The sequence below is a fragment of the Coturnix japonica genome, chromosome 1 (assembly GCF_001577835.2).
Source record: "Coturnix japonica isolate 7356 chromosome 1, Coturnix japonica 2.1, whole genome shotgun sequence".
NCBI classification, from domain to species: Eukaryota; Metazoa; Chordata; class Aves; order Galliformes; family Phasianidae; genus Coturnix; species Coturnix japonica.
Window position 1 is genome coordinate 170,053,809 of NC_029516.1, and position 24,026 is coordinate 170,077,834.

Sequence of the window (24,026 nt, forward strand, 5' to 3'; positions counted from 1 at the left end):
GAAGGGCGAGGGTAGGGAGGGAGGGAGGGAGGAGGGAGGGAGGGAGAGGGAGGGAGGGAGGAGGGAGGGAAGGGGAAGAGGAGGGGAGGAGAGGGCGAAGGGGAGGGGAGGAGGGGAGAGGAGGGGGAGGGGAGGGGAGGGAGGGGAGGGAGGGGAGGGGAGGGGAGGAGGAGGCGAGGGGAGAGGAGGAGGGGAGGAGAGGGAGGAGGAAGAGGGAGGGAGGGAGCGAATGGAGAGGGACGTGAGGGAGCGGAGGGAGGGAGGGAGGGAGGGGAGGGGAGGGAAGGGGAGGGTGAGGGGAGGGAGGCGAGGGAGGTGAGTGGAGGAGGAGGGAGGGAGGGAAAGGGCAAGGGAAGGAAGGAAGGAAGGAAGCGGAAGGGAGGGAAGGGAAGGGAAGGGAAGGGTGAAGGAAGGGAAGGAAGGAAGGAAGAGGAAGGAAGGGAAGGGAAGGGAAGGGAAGGAAGGGAAGGAGGAAGGGAAGGGAAGGGAAGAAGGAAGGGAAGGAAGAAGGAAGGAAGTAAGGAAAGGGAAGGGAAAGGGAAGGGAAGGAAGGAAGGAAGGGAAGGAAGGTGAAGGAAGGAAGGAAGGAAGGGAAGGAAGGGAAGAAGGAAGGAAGGGAAAGAAGAAGGGAAGGAAGGGAAGGGAAGGAAGGCAAGGGAAGGCGGGACAGAGGGAGGGGAGGGCGAGGGAGGGGAAGGAGGAGAGGGAGGGAGGGGGGGGAGGGGAGGGGAGGGAGAGGGAAGGGGAGCGGGAGGGAGGGAGGGGGGGAGGGGAGGGGAGGGGAGGGGAGGGGGAGGGAAGGGGAGGAAATCTTTAGTAGTGTAACAAACTATTTCTAAATAAAAATAAAAATAAGAGATCTACTCTACACTCACATGAATAATCACTTTTTTCTATTTAGTCACACTCCAACTAAACATGAAACTTGTGCAGCATACATTACTGCTTATCACAGAATCACAGAATTGTAGGGGTTGGAAGGGACCTCTAGAGATCATCGAGTCCAACCCCCCTGCCAAAGCAGGCTCCCTACACCATGTCACACAGGTAGGCATCGAGGTGGGTCTTAAATATCTCCAGAGAAGGAGACTCCACCATCTCTCTGGGCAGCCTTTTCCAGTGCTCCGTCACCCTCACTGTAAAGAAGTTCTTCCACACATTCATGTGGAACTTTCTATGCTGTAGTTTAGGTATGCCATTACCCCTAGTCCTGTCTCCAGGCACTACTGAGAAGAAGTGCATATATTATACACATCCACATATATACTGCTTATATATCCACAGTGGAAGCTTGCAACGAGATTCCTAATGGAGTAATTTCTGCAGAATTTTCAAAATCCGGGTGACCAAAATTTATTTTTATAGCTGCCAAAACCACCAACAGGATCAAGTTAAGCATTCTGTCTCAGTCTGAAGGAAGCCACTTTCTTTCAAGGCAAGTGACTCAACTCAGGAGTTAGGCAACAAACAAGTGGTTTAGGTTTTCTGAATAAATTGGGGTATTTGAGCTGGTGTCTAGTCTTGTGTCATTAGTATACACTTGTTTCATCTTTGCAAGCATCCCTCAACACACAGAAACATTCAAGTGATTTTAAGCAAATCACAAGATGCAGCTCCAAAAGTAAACAGGAGGTAACACTGGTGACAATCAAAATTGTCAATTCTTAGTGTCATGACCAATGTTAAGGATGGTAAAGCATTAGACTAGATTGCTCAGAACATTTTAAAATGTCTGTAACAGGAGCACTTTAGCCAGCCCCACTTTTGACCAAGGAATGGATGGTGACTTGTGGTGTTCTGCTCTTATTTATTTTTATGTGATGTTGTGATTATTAATTGCAGGTTTCAGAAAGCCTTGATCTGAGACCTTAAGGTCGTGAGTTTTAAAAAATATATATACATTTTGGTTTATCTTCCTTTGCCTTCTGGGTTTAAAACCTTTCAAGCTTCCACCTTTGAGTTCTCCTTTGCAACAGTGAGGAGCAAAAAGATACTCTTTTTCACAGTGAAAGATGATCATCCTTTCCAAGCCACCTGACACCAAGAGCCAGGGGTTTCAGATAAACCAGTTCCCATTGTAGTGAATCTTGTCTGGCAACACGGATACCTATTTTCTTTTTCACCAACTACAGCTACTGCTGTATTCATAACACTACAAAGGGCAGAGGGAGAGCTGAGAGCCAGTAGAGGGGACAGCATGTTGCCTTTGACTGTTAGGAGGCACAGCAGGAATGTTCTTCCTTTACAAAACCTCCTGGTGCTCCTGATGGAGTGGAATCTTGACCTAAACTTTTTTTATACAGAATTCTTGCTAGTGATAAAATAATGCCACAAAATAATGGGCTTCATGAAACAGGAAAAGAACTAATCCATGCTAGTTGCACGATAAATTAAAATAATCCAGGAACACATAAGTCCTTTTTGACTGATTCCACATTTCCTAAGTCAAGGGTGTAAACATTCATGGAAAGACGAAACAAAAATGGAAAAGGAAGAATCTGGACAAAAGAATATGTGAAATCTATCTTAAACATAGTCTACATTTTGTTTGAAAAGAATAATGTCTGGTAGACTTAAGATCTGGGGAGGTAGATAAGATGCCTTCTAAAAAGTAGCGATCAAAATAGGGTCTTTGGATCCCTTGTACATAATCTACAAGGGCATATTCACCCCATCACATTTATGTCATTTCCTATGGGCTGGAAATACCACAAATTCCAGGCTAAATTTAATGATCATGTGTTATAAATGTCAATTTTTTTGAACACTGTTCACTTTTTTCCGACCAAGTAGAATTCATTTTTCACTCACTTTTTATTATTTATAAGATCTGAAGAACAGAACTGATGTATTTACTCTCTGTTGACATTAAGATCTACTTTTCCAAGGATGAAAATGGCAATTATTAACAGAAATCAGGCAAATGGATATTTAAATAAGGGTAATTAACAGATCTGGGGCAAAAAAAAAAAAAGCCAGGCTGCTGTTTTGTATAATTCATATTATTAAAGTAAATTTTAAAATAAATATGCAATGTTCTGCAAAGGAAAAAAATAAATAAATAAATAACAAAAAACAACCAAACAAAAAAGCCTGTGCTCTGTGCTTTCATTATACTGGTGAAAACCTTCATAAGCTGATACTGCAAAAATTTTGTAGACTTAAAGGAAATAGAGTTAGTCCAATGCATAATAAAGGAAGTAGGAGCAGATTATGAATCAATATAACATCACTAGTGCAGCTATATAAATATGGCACTAAAGTAAGATGAAGAAATCAACTTTAATTTATTTGGCTCTGAGTCTTTGCAATATGAAAGTTTTCTGAAACTAGATTTTTTTTCCATTATTCAGCTCATTTATATATGTTAATGTGGTGTTCCTACATGCATCCAAATAGCAGGTCACCTACAATTTGCAATCCTATCTCATTCCAACCCTACAGTTGGCAGCAGAGACTGAATATGTGGAGTTGAATATTTGAGGCTGAAACGCTTGACTTTCATAACCATTTTGGCAATTTAGTAGCAGATCCACAAAACAGAGGAGCTGGGATGAAAAATATGGTGGATATTTGGAGTTGGGAGCCCTTCTCTGAGCAGTATCCAGAGTACAAATTTGTTACTGACTGAACAACCCTGGGAAAATATTTGGTGTCAACACTCAGTGCCCATTCATGAAATGCATAAAGTCATAACTCATATTGAAGATATACAGGTATAAAAGTTGTTGGGCCATCTTCACCTCCCAGTCACAAAACTTTTAAAGCAGATTCAATCTCCCATCCCGACTCCTCCATGTCAAACTTTCAAGACCAAGGACAGCTGCAATTATGGTTCCACATTACCAGAGAACCAGACGTGGGGTTTAATTGAAGCTCTTTTTCAACCTTCCAACTTATTTCTGATTATATATATATATATATAATTAATGTCAAGGAGTACAAATCAGCTGTTTAGAACCAGGCTGCACACAGGCTTTGCTCAGTGGTGCAGCACCAGTGATGCTGAGCACTTTTCACTGGCATCACGTCAACTGGAACCTATAGGAATCTCCAGTCTACTCCAGGGCAGGTTGAGGATGCAGCATTTGATCCATGACAGCTTGCAGGAACCAGAAGGTCCTGGAAAGAGCCAGAAAGAATGAGAGAGAACAGAAGGTGAATGAGGTCACAAAAGGAGCACAAGTTCCTTCTGTGGCCTCATTCACCTCCTGTTCTCTCCCTGTCTGGGTTTCTCCATCGGTGACAGGAATGACAGCTTGCATCTGTTTCCACAGCTTCATCATTCTCTGGCTGGCAACCCACCAGCCCTCATTGATGCCATGGGTGTGTGCGGTACCTGCTCCTGCCCTTCTCCACGTCAGAGATTGGTGTCCCCATTTTACATGGCCATCAAGAAAAAAGATGACAGCAGTGGCTACATTAGCACTAACTGGCAGTTTGTTGTATCTTTGCACAGCCTTGGGGTGCTATGGATACCCTAGACACTTTGCAAATCTTATGGAAATCATTAAATTCATAAAAAAAATGAAACAGAACATGGAGCAGCTTAACTGAATCCCAGTGTCCTGACTTACCCTGCTAACTGCTCCTCATAAACACCGGCACCATGTGCAAATCCACCTACAAACATGTGGTGAGCTGCCTGTCCTGTAGCAATAGGAAGGAATTTCCCTGATTATCTCCCTCTTATTTACTATAATGTCAGCTTCCTAAGTTTGAAGATGTTTCAAAGAATCATTCAGTTTACTCCTATCCCAGATCTTCAACTCGGTCAGTGCCCTTAACCGCAGTCTTTAACCTGCCACAGCTATTGTGGATAACAGACTATTTACATCCACATTTGGAAGGAATTATTTAGAAATACCACTCCCAAGCAGTCAGCTCAGATCCAACATCAGTATAAGAGTGCTGAACTGGGACAAAGGCATTTTTATTTTGCAGGCCTAGAGAAGCAAAGCTATCTATGTCCACCCCCCCAACCCCCCCAAAAAAGCCACAATAAGCCACAAGAAACTTGCATCTCTCCAATCAGAAACATCATGACTACCTAAACTACATCTGATTGGCCTCTTTAAAAATGCTAGGACCCATATAATGCCCTCATATTTCTTATTCTTTAGTTCACAGAATAAGCTGATAAGCTAAGAAAATTTGTGCCTGATACCATGTATTCTGTAAGTGCTCCAGTAGCTGGAGATATTAATAGACACAAGCACAGGCTAAGATAAAATATGAAATCATTTTCCTTTTGCTAGTAAAAATAAGCAAATTACATATCATTTAGGAAGTGATACAGAAACAAAATGCATAATCTACAGAAGAAGAGAACAAAATGCTCATTGAAACAAAGCTTATTTATCACTTTATCTTACAACCTGACACAGTACATGCTCAATCCATTTAATTACAGGAACAGAAAAATAGCAGAAAAATATGTACACATTACAGCAATGTATCCAGTCCTACCTTGGTCGTGACAATGCACAGACAATCCATTCTGTAAATCTCCACAGGAGTGTATGTAAATCATAAAAACAAATCAGCAAGGGTGAGGAAAGGCTTTTGAACAGCATGAACAGAACCGGAGGCTTGAATCTGCACAGCCTGCTTTTCCAAGTGGGGCCCTCATAAGAAACTCGAGTCCTCCTCCACAATGCTAAAGGCAGTCATGATGCTCACAGAGATCAGAAAACCCACTAGAAATCGTCTCAAGCAAAACTTCCAGGTGGCTTATCAGGCTTGATTGCTGCATTGTTCAATCTGCGATCAGAATATTCTGTTGAATGGTATGCAGCCTTCTACATGGGAAGATGAGAACCACAACAAGCACAAAAGAGCAAAAGCATCACATTTCAGCCCTGGCTCTGGTTTCACAATTCTGATCTGCTGTTTCAGTATACCCATAAGATTTCCTTTGCCAAGTCTCTCTCTCTCTCTCAATCTCTCTCTCTCGCTCGCTCTCTCCTTCCCTGTCTCTTTTTTTTTCTCCCCCCTCTCGCTCGCTCTCTCCCTCCTCTTTTCTACTAACTCGGAGCAAGCACAGCACATACAACTATCAGGCCCATCTATCACAGCGCTGTCGCTTCTCTGCCAAAACAACTGCTTTCAGTTGTACGGGTTTTTATTAGGAACACGATTCTGCAAACGCGTATTGCTGGAATTGAAACATTGAGGTGCGTGCGATAGCTCATGCGTCACATTCACGGCCGCTCAGAATTACTGGGTCACGTTCAGATTCAGGGAGTGAATATAAATAACAGCTGGAGAAGGCGAACTTTCAAAAAGTGAAACAGAAAATAAGCAGTCAGGTGAAAAACGGGATATGCACATTTACACATGCACACAGGTCTGGGTAATGCAACAGGGATGTTATTTTACTTTACCATCCATGGTGGGTGGGGGGAAAAAACAAACAGTATTCATACAGTATTCAAAGCTAGAAAGGGGCACCTTCTTTTTTTTCCCCACTTATGAAGAACACACCAAATATTTAATTTTTTCAAAAGCATCCTGAAAAACAGAGCTTAAAAACTTCTCAAGTTCTCTCCCAAACTTTCTCAGAATCTGAGATTCACAGATTTAACCCTTTAATTTCATGTTCTGTATGCCCTGCTTAGAGCTTTATGGGCTGTTTACCTCGATCCCTACCTTTCTTGCAGTGATGCTGCTGCAGAGCTTGCCTTTCAGGTGTCTTACATGAATCATTCTGAGTTAGAAAGCTCGCTGTCAGATCTTAAAGTCTTCCCTCTCTTACAGACAGAGGAAGAGAAAAGAAAGAAGGAGGGAGAGAGAAAGAGACACAGAAGGGGAAAGATATGTAAAATGAAAGCTCTGGCCAAAGAGAGGAAAATCAATGCTCCTATTCACTGGAAAAAAAAAACAAAAAAACAGCCAACTGGACTGTTGACAGCAACAAGAGGAAACGTCTAGACACCCATACATTACAATTCACCTTTTCAACACACTGGACAGCACAGTCCCCCAGGGTGCTTTGCTGAGGATCTCTCATTCACACTCAGAGCTAAAATATGTTTTCAATAAAACAAGACTTTCCAAGAAAATAAAAGGATATTTAAGAGTCATCTCTCTTCCATAAATTACCTGGGTTATAACCCTAATAGTCCCCTGATTGCTAAAGCAGCAAGAGGTTCAGTAAATGGCACACATCACTTTGCCAAAATGAGGTCACTGCTACCAAAGTTACAACAGCCATAATGAATCAGATATGTGGTCAGAGAGCAACCAGCCCTGCCCCAGCTAGTATAGTCTTGGGGGACACATCATCTTAAAGAGAAAAGTTTCCAGAGCACCTCTGAATTTGCCTAAAACTTTAGCTCACTCTGGGCAACCACATGCATGCAAAACAAACTTGATTTGTGTTTACAGCTTGCACTTGAGCCTGCATATTTTCTCCCTACTGTGGTTGAGTCCAGTAGCCAAGTATTAGACAAGCTTATTAAACTATAGATTATGTGAATCAGGGAACTTTTCAAATGTCCTTGAAGTCAAAATCAATTAACCACCTACCTAAAAACAAATTAACCTAATAAGTTGATCTAACCAAAGAACTCCTTGTGTTCTTGGCATGACAGAGTGAAAGAGAATTCAATCAAAGATAAATTCAAGAGATGTTTTAACACTTTGATGTCAAGCAGGTAAAATATTTTTTCTATTCCACTTCATAGATTCAAGCTGATTTAGTAAGGTGTGAAATATTCCTATACATATAATGACCTAATGACTTGGCTGTAAAATTTCATGTCATACTGAAAATTGGCATATGGGGATATATTTTGAAATGGGTCTCTAAGGACGTGATCTGTAAATGCTTCTTCTTGCAAGAAACTTCTGTGAATTGGCTCCAGAGAATTCATGGTTCTATTTACAGTCAATATGAAAAAGAGAAGGTCTGAAAACTTTGAAGATATTCAATCAAGGTTGCCTGCATTTGAGTTTAGGAATTCCAGGCTCCATAAAGGTATCCAACAGTTTTCTCTTGCACTCCTCCAATTTTTGGATGTAAATCCTGCAGTGTCACCTCCTTCCATACAATGCACCAATAATCATCCTGCAGCATAGTATTTGCCTGTGCACTGTCCAAGCTTAGCACAACACTAAACTGCAGAGTCCCTGAAATATTGCTATTTCCAGCTAGATACTTTTACCATTCATTTTATCTCCTCAAATATAAGATTTTCAAATCTTGGCACAGCTTTCCCCTTCATTAGCAATATCTCCTTCTGCTCTAATTTCTGCAGGTCATCTTGCTGCTTAGCTCTGTTTTTCCCTCTGTTCTTTCAGCCTTCTTGCTATCTGTCCATACGATCACAACTGAAATCTAATAGAAAGACTTGACCCAAAAACCAAACAAATTTCAGAAGCAACCATATGGAGTGAAAAGAGGTGGTTTGTTGTTGCTTCTGTAGTTGATTTAGACAGTCAGACGTATCCTCAGATGAGCTCTGACTCTTGGGAAGCCATAATTCAGGAATAACAGTATCTATTTCCCACTGTGATAGAGGTGGTTTAGCAGACCACCATCCAAGAGCTGTTTACACAGGTGACCATCTCCTCTTTTAGTTGTTTTTTTTTAAAAAAGGGGGGTGGGGGTGGGGGGAAGGAGTTAAATGTTATGGTCTGTACAATGCAGTAATTTAGACTGAGCAATTTAATGTTCCTTTCTGTCATTAAAAACCTGCATCCAGGTACTTCCACTTGGGCAACCAAAGCACAGGGCTTAACTAGGTGGTTATATTTAGAAGCAGAGACTGTAACATTCAGCTGAAATTAATAAATTGTAAAGGCAAGCTTCAGTAAAACCTAAAATCAATAGGAAGATGGGAAGTATTCCATGTTTGGTTTTTTATCTTTCATGACACAATCCTTTAAAAAAGTCTGAAATTATTTCAAAACCCAACTATTACTGTGCAAAAACCTGTGCAGATTATTTAAAGAAAAAAGAAATGCAGTGTTGCCTTCAATGCCATCTCTAATTCAAGAAATGGATAATAAGGGGGGGAAATAAATGGATCTTGAAGCTTTGGTGGAGCCCCTAAGAAAGGAGGCATCTTCCAGACTGTTCACACAGCACTAGTAATGCCAGCATTTTGCAGAATCTACCCAGTGACTATTTAGAGCTCTCTGCACCTACACAGAGAATAGAAAACAACACACATCCTCTCACAAATGTGGAGAAAGATTTATTTACATTTTAATGTGTCCTAAGTTGTGTACTACAGAGTAAATGTTGTTGGTTTCAGGTTGGCTGTCTTCCACATGGGATTATGTTCTTTCTTGTTTTCAGGCCCTATATTTGCACCCAAACAAGCTACAGGTATATTAAATACTTTCCCAATTACTTCTCTTGCAAGAGGGCAATCAAGGCAGTTATGAAGTTATTTCTCTGTGGTCAGAGCTCATCTACACCACATGAGACTAGCTCCAGTGAGGTTGCTACGCATCAGAAATGGTTTGTTAGTAGGTCACCACTGGAATAAAAGTTATGAGTAATTATATGCTAGAAAGGAAAAACCCAAGAGACAGACACTATTAGGGTAAAAAAAATGTAAAACTACTAATCTAGCAGATCCTGGATTTGTAGTCAGGAGCTATACTACAAATGAAATGTCAGAATAACTCCTGCTCCAGCCGTGAAAAGTTAATACAAATTTTAGAAGGCGTGAAGTTCTGTATACCTCAGTTGCTGAGAATTTTAATGCAGTTCCCAGGATGAACCAGAAACCCGTGAGTGCTAGTGTTAATTTAAAGATCAACAAATTAGCAATTCTGCCCCTCCTGACTGCAGCAGCCCTAACAGCAGCAGCTCCGCAATTGGCCTCAGGCCCTGGAGAGTCTCAGGCAGACTTTTCTTACAGCTTTCCCTTCTCCTGTGCACAGCAAATTTCATTGCTATTTAGCACAATCGATGGTGGAGTCCTGACCACTTTCTATAGCAGGTAGCTTTCTGAACAGAAAAAAAACAATTTTATTTTCCGTAGAACCTCATACCTCACTGCTCTGAGCCCCATAAATGGTAAAATAGGAGTGGACAGAAGTGAAAGCTGAACAGCTGGTTCCATTACTTCAATCCAAGCACCCTGTGCCCACCTGGTCACAGCGCCCCAGGCTCAGCTGATGCATAGAAAGTTTGTTTTCATTCCCCTGGGCATCCCCTTTCCTCCTGCCCCAAGCCTTTGCCCTCAGTGGGACTGTAGTATTGTCTCCCTTCTTCCCCAGGAATCAATATAATTCCAGGATTCCAGGAGAAGTGGAGATGGAAAGGCCCTCAGTAGATCTTTATTCCAATCTCCTTCTCCAAATGTACTGAGTAGTAGAGATCCAGCCTGATCTTGACAATCCTCCAATATGGAGATCATACAGCCAACAAGCTCACCAGCTAGCTTATATGGCTATAAAAAAAAAAAAAAAAGAGCTGGGAACAGAGTAGTTCCCAGTCACAATCACAGTGTATGAAGAGGAGAATGGGGAAAGGTCCCCGAGCTATGAAAAGCCTGGGATAAACTAGCCTCTTGAAAGCTCTGCAGCCTTTCCCAATTTAAAATTTCTGTGTAGTGTTTTATATGTCTATTATTTTTCATACAAAGCCATAACTGCTTTCTCTTGCCTCCCACAAATCCCTTTTTCAGAATGAAACAGAAGCAGTTCAGTTACAAATGCTGCCTTGGCTTTATGTAGGCTGGACTGCTCTGCAATAGAAATACATGGTACTCAAGGGCAACCTGTCCCAAAGTGCTTCTCAGCTCTCAACACATTCTCCACAGTGAATGACGAGTTCATTATAATTCTTGAGCATACTGCCTGAGGAAGTAAATCTATCACCCAATTGATCATCAGAAGCCGAAAAGTGCTGATGCATATGTTTAAGCATGTAGCCAGTCCTAAATAGCTATGTGTCACTGTCATAGCAGCATGCCACCGACACTCAAGCAGTCACTTGAAAAAGAAATCAGAAAATAATAATAATAATAGAGGATTCTTTCAAATATAATGAAACAAAAACGGTAAATTCCAGGAAATGGAAATAAAACACCTTCTATCTGCTATCCCATGGTACTGAGTAAATACCACTCACAGCTCTGAATTTCATAGTTCTTGGGAACTGACTTGTTTGCTTTTAAAGTTTACTCTCAGGTACACATTGTACCAGAGAGATACAAACAGCGTGAAAATGCATTGTACAGGATTGCTGACAGAGAACCCCTGAGTCCAGCAAGTCACAATATTTCGACTCTAAGCAGAAAACAGAGTGTATTGTTCAGTTGGGCATTTGTACTGGAAATGATGTGAAATTGAGTTGAGATCCAGGGCATCTCACTTTTTCTACAACATTCTCATGGAAACACTGTACTTAGTGCATATATCCAGCCTCTGATAATTCCTTGCTTTGGAAACATACTGTCTCCATAAATACAGTGGCAAAATTCAATGGGTATACAAGTTCATGCAATACACATTTGATCTTTGGATTTTCCAGTTCTTAATCATCTTTTGTGCTGGGGCCATCTGCTTCAGCTTTAGACATTGAAGAGTATTTATCAGTCCCATATCTGAACTGGTGAGAGCCCTCATCTACTGTTCCTTACAGAGGGGACTGAGGAGATTCAAACCTGTATAAAATCAGGTTGCTAATTGGGTTTCTACCAAAAGATCCAATTCTGCTGATCTCACAATCAATCGCACTTCAAATTAGTACTGTAGGCTTATACAGTACAAAAGTTTTCTGATCATGAAGGAACACAGCAACACAATAATATCAAAACATTATGCCAGACAATAAGTGCTTTAGAACTTGAAAAATTAAAGAACAGAGAAACTGATGAAGGAATAACTTCAAAACCCATGGAAATCTCTTAGACAAGGTAATAACCTGCAATTTTCCACTGTTATAAACAACTTTCATTGAAGTTTACAAGTTATCGCATAAGCACGCCAACTCAGCTAATGTTTGTTTTCTTTACGTCGTGTTTCTGGTTTGATAACTTTAAAAGAAAACTTAATTTTCTTTCACTTCCAAAAGAAAAGAAAAAAAAAATACCTAATGACCGTAAGGCTGAAGCTCTGCATAATAATATCTGTGCCCAAGAGAACTGTTCCAGCCAAATTGTGAACCTATGAAAATAACTGAGATATTGTAATGAAACACTTATGACTTTGGCATGGCAAGCGGCACAACTGCTTCCTTTTCCCTCACCACAGTCATGAAGTCATATTGCTTCACACATTATCCATGTAGTCTTGAGGTCAGTATCATTAGACTGCCCATATAAAAATCACTTTACTGACGTTCTGCCACACTGGCTTCAAGCCACAAAGTAACTGTGAAACATACTGAAAGACAGAAAATGCCTTGGATAGAATGTACTGAGCGTGAAACACCTTGTATTCAAAAACACACTGAAATTAAAGCACATTAGGATCAGCAACCCAACAGAACCTCCACCGATATTAATGTTTCTGCACACTGAATAAAAAATAAATCCTGCCTTGAACAGCATGAAATACACAGGGCCAGTAACAAGAATAAATTGCAGCCATAAGCCTCATTCAAATGCATTAACAAACATGCTGCCAACAACCAGCACATATATATATATATATATAGCGAGAGCTCAGATTCAATATATTCTACAGATTTCACCTTCAGCAAAATTCAACCAAATAAAGATTTAATTCTCCATCATGAAATACTGGGCCATACCTTTGTCTTCACATCTACCGCATAAGTTCCAAAAGTCTGGTCTTCCTTCTTGTGAGATTGCCCAGATCCTTCGGATCCATTGGAAGCTGTAGCCTAAAGGGGGGGAGGGAAATGCCAAATAAAGTAGCTGATATATACAATTTAATTCTATTAAACCTAAATGTAAAGATTAGAGTGAACGTACGGAAGGGTAGCCTGAATTGAGCTAAACCTCAGGTGGTTGATACATGAGATTTTCAACTCAATGTTTTGTCATACAAAATTTCTGGGTTTTATCTCAGCCACACTCGTGGAAGTGTGTGAATGTCTTAATTGTCTAAATCTACAAGCTGATGCTTATCATAATCTCTAGTTGACTTCAGAAGGCATTCAGGTTTCTCTGCAGCTCTCAGCATCAGAACATAAAGATAAGAACAGAAATCGGTGCCCTGCCAAAAAGGCCTGCAGATGGTAATGGGGTTCTCATCTGGAGGAGCTGCAGGAGCAGATCTCATTACAGCACCAACTGCATTACCTGCTTTGTTTTCTCATTTCTAATTCATGACATTTTGGAAAGGGTTTCACACCGGTGCACAGCATGCGTATTTGCAAATCTTTAAAGATTAGAATGCTTTTCTTTTTTAACTTTGCTCTGTTTACAGAAATTGAATTTTTTTATCATTTACAAACAGTCATCAAAAACACCACTGCACAGTATTTTTCCCAATTATATCTTCTACAGAAGGCATAGTAAAAGGGGTGTATTTATTTATTTATTTATTTATTTGTTTATTTAATGTTCCTGCTGGAAATCTAAAATGCATTGTTGTAGATGTTGCATTCGGGCAATAAATATTACATATGACATCTCTGTTTACAACGTTTTTCCCTGCAAAAGTGTGCTTGAAGTGTTAGCTGCTGATTGAAACAAGATGACTGCCACTGTCTTGGATTTCAGAAAATTTCTGGGCACTTTGCAAGAGCACGAACAGGAAAGCAGAGTGAATTCAAACAGAGTTCAGTCTCTTGAATCTATTGGCACTGAGCATCACAGACACTCGCAGCGATTTAGGCCCATCTATTTTAGCTTGTTCACCAGGAATGCAATCAATTTTAACACAACCAGCAAGAAAATGTTAGCCTTTTAAATAGACTAGCCATTGCCAGAACAATTTTGAAAACAACAAGCCTGTGCCACAGAAACAGCCAAATCACATCCACATGTACAAATGCTTTCTCTTCTGATACTACATTTTTTATTTAGGGCTCCATCCAGCAAAAGACCGAACGCTGGCCCCAACCCAGCAACCTACTTAGACACGTGCTTTTAACTTCAGTGCAACCAATAGAATTAGGCTTGTGCTCCAGTCGAGAATGTGTTTAAATGTTGTATTGGATCAGACCCAGCAGCTACACATGAGTGCACAGCACTCCACACATGTCTTCTCTCAATTTTTAGGCTCTCTAACATGTCTGCAGTGCATGGAGAAGCATGTACTATTTGTTTCTTCTCACAGGAGTGTTGTGTATTTTACATTTGCAATCTGGAGAGGAAAGCTTGGCAACCTAGCCAAAGTTATATAAGAGAGCAAAGACCTGAACACAGCATGCCTCAGAGCCTACAAAAAACCCAGCAACTACTTGCATGTTTCCTTCAGAATGGGAGAATTGGTTTTACAAGGGGAAGAGAAGGACGCATAACAATTTTTCATTTTATCTTTGCCTTCTTTGTCTGACCTAAGTGTTAACAATATGAGCCATGCAAATCAACGTGTTGTCTATTTCCTCTAATCATCAGACTCTGATCCTTGAAGGAGCTCACCTTCTGCAACTCCTCAACTTCTTGAAAATTTCCAGCAGAAACTGTAGTCTGTATAATAGTATTTACCAAATGGGTGCAGCTGCAAAACTGGATAAGGAACAACTTCAGTTTGTTTATATTTTACTTTTTTCCCCCTCAAATTTATCATCATTAGCTGAAAGCAGTATTTTGAAAGAACATTAAACAATGTCATGAAGTGCTATGAAATGTTTCAATTGTTTTCCTTGGAATCATGGATTAATTCTGAAGAACAGTAAACCAAGGACATTAGGAGGATACAAATAGCTCCAGTAAGAGTAAGAGTAATAAATCTGGAACATCTCTCTGTTCCAACATTTTAAGGTTCAATACACATTAGCAAAATAATATATGGTTCACAGTCTTGAACAAAGTACACAATCCGTAGCAATCCATACAAAAACCAATAGTCATTTTGCTTTGTGCTTTGATATAAACAAGACTGTATAACTCAAGAGGCAAAAAGGAATCTTGCTGTGTCTTGTAAAAGTTTTATTAAAAACTAGTGCTCTTGGATTTGAGTCCCTTATTCTTGACATACATCTGCTCTGCCCTTTAGGGCTAACCAACAAGCATAATGTTCTCAGAAATGTATTTGAACTCAGTATATACGAAAGCTGCCTGCTCATGCAGAACAAGAATTTTAGCAACACCTCATTATTGCTGAACCATGGAGATCACCAAAAGAAGCACGACTGCCTGCCCTGGGGTGACACAGTGCAAACGCAGTGCAGCAAATGCCCCATGCTCATATCATCTTGGAGGAGGTTCTGGAAATGATGACTTCAAGCTTGAGTTAATACTACTGGCAAAAGTCTATTTTTATTTTTATTTTTTATCAGAAACACCTATCTAGAAGGCTGGTATTTGGAAAATATCACAAAAGAAACTATTATTCTCTCCAAGTCTGTCAGAAAAGGAGATTTTACAAATAAATTTTGCAAAAGGAGATTAAAACTTGATCTGGTAACTTAGCTCACATGGATGGTAATGATGAGAATTGCAGATCACACCAAAAGCAATCTTCCAGTTTTGTTTATAATTAATGCTAATCTATTTAGATTGTAATTAACATGGACTATTTAGACTGAAATCTCTTCAGGGCAATGTGTTTCTCATTGTGCAAACTTACAGCATTATTTAAATGTTTATTAATAAAATAGTAATCACATTAGCTACCTTTTAAATTCTATCTAATTTTAACAGTGCTCAGCTAAGCTTCTCTGTGTTTATATATCTTTCCTGTAGCTTATCAAGACTTGTACAATTGTCAACAGACAACAAAACCTTGCTGATTTGCTTTTTCTTTTTTCTTTTCTTTTCTTTTCTTTTCTTTTCTTTTCTTTTCTTTTTTTTTTTTTTTTTTTTTTTTTTTTTGCCAGGGTTTAGTTATGGATTAGGAAAGACTTGTCACTGATTCCACCTTCAGCAGGCAGCCTACTCTAGTTCATGTCTGAGCCAGCAACCAGCCAGAAGGAGCATCTGTCCTCACAGGCACTTACAGTATATGAGGCTTCCAAGGCTACCCACAGGAGCCTTCCTATAACAGACAAGGTCTGAAAGACTGGAGGAATACTCCTGTCTACTATATGGATCCAGCTTTAATATTTGATATATCAATATATAACCTTCCACAGTAGTTACCACATGTTTATGCCTAGAAACAAAGTGCTGTTTTGGAAATGCTTTTTTTGATTAAGAAAAAAATAAGAAACACATGTGCAAACAACATCTTGTTGTTCCATGATCTCAGATGTTGCTGTGACAGCTTTGAACTTGTTTAAATACACGCCTATATGTTGTTGTTGTTGTTGTTTTGTATTTGTTTGTTTAGTAGGACACATAGAATCATATGTACCGACCTATGTACCACCAAACGTACGTACCAACCTATGGCTAGAAAGGCTTATCAGTTTTGCAAAGTGACCAAACGTTTGGTGGGAGTCACAGCCCACAAGCCCAAATATATGGGGCCCAGATATAAGTTTACTTATAAATATATATTTAAATACATTTGCCCAGAGAGGCTGTGGATGGCCCGTCCCTGGAGGTGTTCAAGGCCAGGCTGGATGGGTCCCTTGGCATCCTGGTCTAGTATTAAATGTGGGGGTTGGTGGCCCGGCCTATGACGGGGTGGGGGTTGGAGCTTGATGATCCTTGAGTTCCCCTCCAACCAAAGCCATTCTATGATTCTATGATGATGATAACTGCAGCTGCCTTAGGGTTCAAGGACTCAACACAGCTTCTACAGCCGCCAGTTCAGCGAATGCTCTCCTGCATACATTTAGAGAGAAAAATTCACATCAGAAGCTGGTCTGAGACTGATTCTGGCTGCTCCAGCTCCATAAGAGCTTATAGATAAATTCCCAGCTTGCTTCAAATGAGTTATAGTAAGAGAGAGCATAAAAAACAGGGATCTGTTAACTTGTGGATGCCAATATCTGTCAAGAAATCTATCATCTTGATAATCGTATGCTCACAGAAATATGGAGTGCTGAGAGATACTGCTTTTATTTAATTAACTTTTATGAAAGTAAGCATTTTAAAACAAATCATTAGAACATCTCAAAAGCTGCAGAGGGAAATTAAAATACACCGTAACATATGCTGGAGTTATTGATTTTACGGGACACCAATGTAAACTAATTCATTCATTTAGCAGCTTGCTGGAGTAGGAAGCAACCTGAGCTGAACTGTGCTGCACAGCAGGACACTGACAGCAGCAAAGTACAGAACCTGCCGCCATGCCAGCTTGTAGCCATCTTGTGCTCTACTCAAGTCATGTGTGAATTGAAACAGAATGCAGGTCAAGTTCATCCTTTTCAATGTGCCAATAACAGGAGGAACTCCTTCTGTGACCATCCACCAAAGACTGCACCTTTCTGCTGTACCTAGGCAGAGCTGACAGCTCTCCTAAATGTACTGTGAGCCTCTCACTTTTGGCTCTTGGGAAACAAAGTCTCACTGTGGACCTGAAGAGCTTTTCCTAATTTCGTAATGTCATAAGGAGAAAAAGTCCATAGATGCCGTGAGATTTGCTTGCTTTCTTCTGTACGTGCTAGTTTTATTTCTATGCCTCTTATAGTCCTTGTTATAGGAAGCAGTGGCATTTGGCAATCTTTTGGCAGGAATTAACTTTTACTTGTATCACAGATGACTTAAAACTCAATCCCAGAGCAGGCAATGCTGGAAACTAAAATCAGGAATGTAATCCTGCTGAAGCCAGGCAGTTTCACTTGCTAGGCCTAAATTTCAGACCAGAAAGAATATAGCAGAACTCTCCTCTCACCCACAAAACCCTTTAGGAAGGATGCTGCCTAATCAAGCATTTCTGAAGACCTTTGCAAAAGCATGTCTTTAATGCTTTTGCGAAGATCTGATTCCATGGTAAGGTTTCTGGTTCACACTTTGATGATGTTGAGTTTTGCTCCAGACCACATTGCCACAGATCAGACCTTACAGCTATCCCAGCTCAGGATGACATTGCAGAATGCTACTGGGTCTCATGGAACAGCTTCTGTAAGAATTTCCCTGTGGTCCCTTCTGCACAGTTCTCCCAGTATGACCAGTAAATGGGAATGGGAAAAAAAAAAGAAAAACATGCACTTGGGCACCAATTCTACCATACAAATTGCATGACAAGCATTTGAAATATTTAATTAAAAAGTTACTGAATTCAGAAGCAAGCATGAATCCCGCAGTAATATTGATTTTACTCTAGTAGTTTTACAGTTCCACTTTAACTAGATTAAATTCAACCTTTCAGAAGATTTTATGACAGACTTAAAGAATGTCAGAGCTCAGGAACAGCTACAGGGCCACCGATGTCTTTCCAGAAAGGTCAGGCCCTAACTTCATGCGATCATAAAATCACAAAATCATAGAAAAATAGAGTGGTTTGGGTTGTAAGAGACCTTAAATACCATCCACTTCCAACTCATTTCCAGGCGTTGGTTGCCCTCCAGCATCTCAGGCTTCCCAGGGCTTATCAAACCTGGCCTTGAGCACCTCCAGGGATGGGGCACCCACAGTTCTCTGGGCAGCAGAGCCAGGGCTTCACCATTCTCTCAGTAAAGAAATTTTCCCTGAATCTTCAGCTCAATGGGATTCATTCAGATCCTGAGTCTCACTCTTCACATGCCTTATATCTAAGCCATTGCTCTGTGTTTTGCTGCACATAAAGAATGTGAAACGCGAAGAGTAATTTGGGATCTATTTCTTTCAAATAAAACAGAAGCTATTGCTGAATTCCCTTGAAGGCTTGAAGAAAAGGACTGGAAAAATTAAAAGGCTGAACATAATTAATGAATACTCATTTACTCATTTAGAATTGGCTATCATGCAGCATCTTGGAAGCTAAATGTACGTTATAAGCAGAAAATGGGCTCTGGTGTGAGCTCCATGTGCACTGTGTCAAGCTGGGGGGAAGGATAGAGCTGTTGCTGCAGGGATGTCCCTTCAAGTGTGGAGTGATGACACCTGCTAAAAGTCCCCTGAGCAGTAAAGTCAGCTGCAGTAAGAATAACATGTTAAAGCACATGGTTTGATTCCAGTTGTGCCCATCTGCATAAATCTTATTCATTTGCTCCAGTAGAGTCTCTCTGCATTTAAACACGTATTAGCAAAATCACAACCTTGCACAGAAAATTCAAGCAGACCACAGCTGGAAGTAAATGCAAAATCTTGCAAGCAGAAAACATAAACTAAGTCATTAATTGTAAGGGAAAACATGACAAATAATTTTAAATTAAATAATATTTGCATGATTTTAATTAGCAAGAATAATGTTTATTTTATTTACATAGAAGTTCTGGATACATAAATTTCAACCCACATAGTTCAGTTGCCATAACAACTTGATACATTTATTCTCTTGTGTCATTTTGTATTGCATGAGTGCAGTTTTTTTGTTGTTTTTTTTTTTTTCTTTTTTTTTTAACAACACAAAAAAAAAACCCACACAATTGCTTTGGTTGCTCCAGTTAGCAGTGCAGTGTAGCAGAGCCTCCAATTGCCTATTTACTTCCCCCCTCAAATGGACCCATTTCAATTAAATTGCAATTAATTAACTGCTGATCTTGCATTTCTAGCTGGCTCCCTGAAACAACCATAATAGGAGAGACTCCCTTAATTAATACAAAGTGGAAGAAAAAAGTATTATCCGTAAAATATGGATTCTCCAAGGGTAAATCATTCTTGACCAAACTGGTAGCCTTCTGCGGTATCATGACCAGATGGTAGATGAGGAGAGAGCAGTGGGTGTTGTCTGCCTTGATTTCAGCAAGGCTTCTGATAGTGCCTCCCATAATATCTTTGTGGATGAGTTTGGGTGTGGGATAGAAGAGCAGACAGTGAAGTGGATTGAGAACTGGCTTCCTGGCAGAGCTTGGAGGTTTGTGATCAGTGGTACAGTGTTGGAGGCCTGTAGTTAATGGCATTCCCCAGGAATCGGTATTGAGTTCAGTCTTACTCAACATCTTTACCAATGATCTGGATGATAGGGTAGAATGCACCCCTAGCAAGTTTGCTGATGATACATAGCTGGGAGGAGCAGCTGACACACCTGAAGGCTGTGCTGCCACTCAAGAAGACCTGGACACCCTCGAGACTTGGGCAGGGATGAACATGATGAGGTTCAGCAAAGGCAAGTGTAGAGTCTTGCATGTGGGGAGGAATAAACATCAAGGCAGGTTAGAGGCTGATCTGCTGAAAAGGAGCCCTGTCCTGGTGGATAGCAGGTTGACCAGGAGCCAGCAATGTACTTTTGTGGACAAGAAGGCCAATGGTGTCCTGGGGTGCCTTAAAAAAATCATGGCCAACAGGTTGAGGGAGGTGATCCTCCCCCTCAGTGCTGCCCTGGTGAGACCAAATCTGAAGTACTGTGTTCAGTTCTGGGCTTCTCATGTCAAGATAGGGAAGTGCTGTAGAGAGTCACCTTGTAGAGGGCAACAAAGATTATTAGGGACCTGAAGCATCTCCGATAGAGACTTGGTACTCTTCAGCCTAAAGAAGAGAAGACTGAGGGGGGATTTTATCAATGTTTGCAAATATTGAAAAGATGGGAGTCAGATGGACAGGGCCAGACTCTTTTCAGCAACAGTAAAAGGGGCAATGGGCACAAACTGGAACACAGGAAGTTCCACATGAACATAAAGAAGAAATTTACTTTGTGAGTGACTGGAACAGGTTACCAGAAGAGGTTGTGGAGTCTCCACCACAGATATACAACATTGGCCTTGACACTGTCCTGTGTAACCTATTCTAGGGAGCCTGCTTTAGCACTAAGATTGGGCAAACTCATCTCCAGAGGTCCCTTCCATTCACTACAATTCTGTTATTCTGTGATTATACTGCAAGATGAGGAACTGACTGGAAATCATTGTTCCATACAGCTAGTATGGGGTGACCTCAGATTAGAGATTCATGAATTTAATATAGGTGGAGAAGAACCAAAGCTAGGGCTCTTGTGGATGGCCTTAGCCTTTGGGGAAAGCTCTTCATTTAGAGCTAACTCTGATAGCTTCTCCTTCAGCCAAGAGAGCCATGGCAATTGCTTTCAGTGGACTGTATCCCTCTGAGTTTTCAGGAGAAGCAAGAGTGTGCGTACACATTACCACACAGTTTTCAGGACAATCTTCAGCACAATATTTTTTGCTGTGACAGACAGCTTCTCTCCTTTTGGTTTGAGAAGGGATTTTAAACTAGATCATACTATTCCTCCTTATATGCATATTATGTTAGAGTAAGAATAATATACAAGGTTGACTCTGAAAGTAATACCTCATACTGTGTTATGTTGGCCTACAATGTCAGAGGCGGATGTTGGCAGTAGAGGTTGAACCTTCCCACTAATATTTCATTACATTTTGTTGCTGTGTGACAGATGGCAGCAGAGGGGCAGTCTGACAAAATAGCATCTGACATGGAAGTGTGTATGAAGCAAAGGTGTGTGATTGAATTCCTCCTTGCGGAAAAATGACACCCTCTGACGTTCGTCAATGCTTCCTGAAGGTTTATGGAGACCAAACAGAGGATGTGAGCACAATGAGGTGGTGCATTTCAGCAATGATAACAACAGTGGGTCACCTCCACTGGTGCCAATTTTTACAAGCATGGCACGCAGGCTCTTATTCATTGCTAGCAAAAAAGCACAGATAGTGGTGGTGACTGTTGAAAAAACATTTCTATAGCTGATAATTTGCTCTATCAGATAGTGTTATCATGCTCTTTGTATCTGTTGAAGTCTCTATGTAAATTAATAGGAGGCATTCTATTTGAAGCAACCCACATGCATACGTATAAGAATATACATATACATATGCAAGTATAATACAGTTACAACAATCTCAAAAAAAGAGGAACATTCTGGGCGCTGCACGATAACATTGCAGGAAATACATTTAAACAGAGAGTTACTCAGGTAATGTGACTGAGTTCTGATTTATCTCATAATGCATTGCAGTTCCGCAGCAGATGCAAGAACAGAAACCAGTCTCCACTCTCCAACACTGGCCCACACACTTTCTTTGTGCTGATACACACATCTAGAGAAAATAAAGGGGAGAAAACTACTCACATTTCACTTGAGATTAACTGAAAATCTCTATGGTGGGTTTCTTGGTGGTGGTGGTGGTGGTTTTTATCCTTGCCAGAAATTTAAGTCAGTCTACTTAATAGCCATAATAAAACCAGCCCCATTTTGAGAGCAAGACTGATATGTCACAAAGTGATACTTAGGAAGACTAAAGGTATTTTACACTAATGCAAGGATATTAAGCCAGTATTAAAGAAAAAGAGGAAGAAATAGCCACAAAATCAAAACCCTGGAGAATACTGTAATGACTTTTCCTTCTTGACAGTTTTGCTGGAAGCATCCTAAACCTTAGTATAAAGAGTATTTGTTTTGGCCAGAGCCATAGGGAGGGGAAGTAAGCAGTGACTGTCTTTCTGCTGGCAGGCTGCCTTGCCAAGTCATGGCTCTGCTGAGCTGCACAATCACATATACTCATGCTGACATGCAAAAATACATACTGCAGCTAAACAAAACCTTTGGCAAAATTCAGTGCCACTTCTCTTCATTCACCATGTCTCCTACAGAGCATTCCAAAATGCTTTGCACGTAGATATATAAAAATGGAAAAGGACTTAAAAAGTAAGTTAAATGGAATGACTCAGGTCATTAAACTGCAGAATACGTCACCCTGTTCAACAAGTGATGATAAACAGAAGAGAATGTAAAGTGGAAGGGAAAACAAATATTCCCTAGATGCTTTGCAGAATGCTGGGTCTCCATGGAGGTGCCTAACAATTTGTTTTGTGACCACAGTCATGAGTTAAATACTGGATAAGGTTCTGTCACTGTCTAGTGAAGAGATGGCATAACCTGTGCTTTCATATGAGGACTACAAGAATTATTAATGCTAGTCACTGAGAAAGATTATTACAAAGTTATAGAACATGCAGGGTTTTCAGTTTCTGTGAGCTTGTGGCTGTAGAAGTGTAGATGTGTGAGGGCAGCTGGAACTGCACTAAATAAACAACACTGGCAACTGCATCAGGAGAAGAGAAGCAAACGTCTCACATAGCACACAGTGCCAAGGGTGGCAAGAGGGATGTTTCTGAGTCCATTTAACACTCCTGTTATATATACTACTATATATCATCCATGTTGTTCCTGCATGTCTCCCTTGAGATTCTACAGGCACAAGAAACTCTCCACGGTTGCCAGCGAAAGCTAATTTTTCTGTAATTGAGAAACAGTGCTCTTGTCACAGTACAATGACACCATGGTCCAGATGACAGTAGTAGACGGGGATCGTAAATGACACATCAAATTCAGTCCCATAAGAACCGTATTTGACTCTGCAACACTTCACACTAAAGCTGTCTGCAGATTCATGCATTAGAAATGTGTCTAGGAAGCCTAGATGTGTCTTTCTGTTCCTTGCTGGGTTATGTGTGCCATCAAGTTGACTGACTCAGGTGTAGGTGTACATATGGGTTAGAGGAATGTTGGATGAAAAGCTTGTTTGAAAATATTTTCACTGTTGATGAATGTTTTCTTGAAATATCCTCTATCAACTTTATATTCTAGTTAAATTGTGAGGAACAAAACAAGCTTTTTTGAGAGAAGAAAATAGTAGGGATCATGCAGGGAAGCAGTATGAGGCCCTTCTGAAGGAACACAGATATAATAGAAGGAATCACACCTATGCAACCCCAGTTCTCATTAGCAGGGGCTCCAGTTCCAGCTCTGGTTGTATTCTGAAGCCTTGGAGAAACACTGATGGTTGTTAGTGCCAACAGCACACAGCTCTGCTATTCTTTGTATATACATACCATTCTTTGTAACCTATTGTGTTATTATCACAAGGCCAGCTTTGCATTTCACTATCTTGTAATCAAAGCTTAAGTTAGGCAAAGACAACTTCTTGATAGCTGTTTGTGCAGCACTGAGTAAAACAGGGTTCACAAGAGGTGTTCCAA

At 40.6% G+C, this 24,026-nt stretch overlaps 1 protein-coding gene across 18 annotated transcripts in view; it reads right to left on the bottom strand.

Annotated features, from left to right (window-relative positions):
• The window catches only part of DLG2 (discs large MAGUK scaffold protein 2), a 964,547-nt gene that overhangs the window by 814,841 nt on the left and 125,680 nt on the right, over positions 1-24,026 (bottom strand). For 12 of the 18 annotated variants that reach the window (XM_032442240.1, XM_032442236.1, XM_032442239.1 and 9 more), the window contains exon 5: positions 12,722-12,814. In XM_032442240.1, coding sequence (XP_032298131.1) covers positions 12,722-12,814 — 93 coding nt within the window. Of the gene's footprint in view, positions 1-5,469; positions 6,073-12,721; positions 12,815-24,026 lie in introns of those variants that run through there. The other 6 variants (XM_032442250.1, XM_032442252.1, XM_032442251.1 and 3 more) reach the window with 3 other exon arrangements.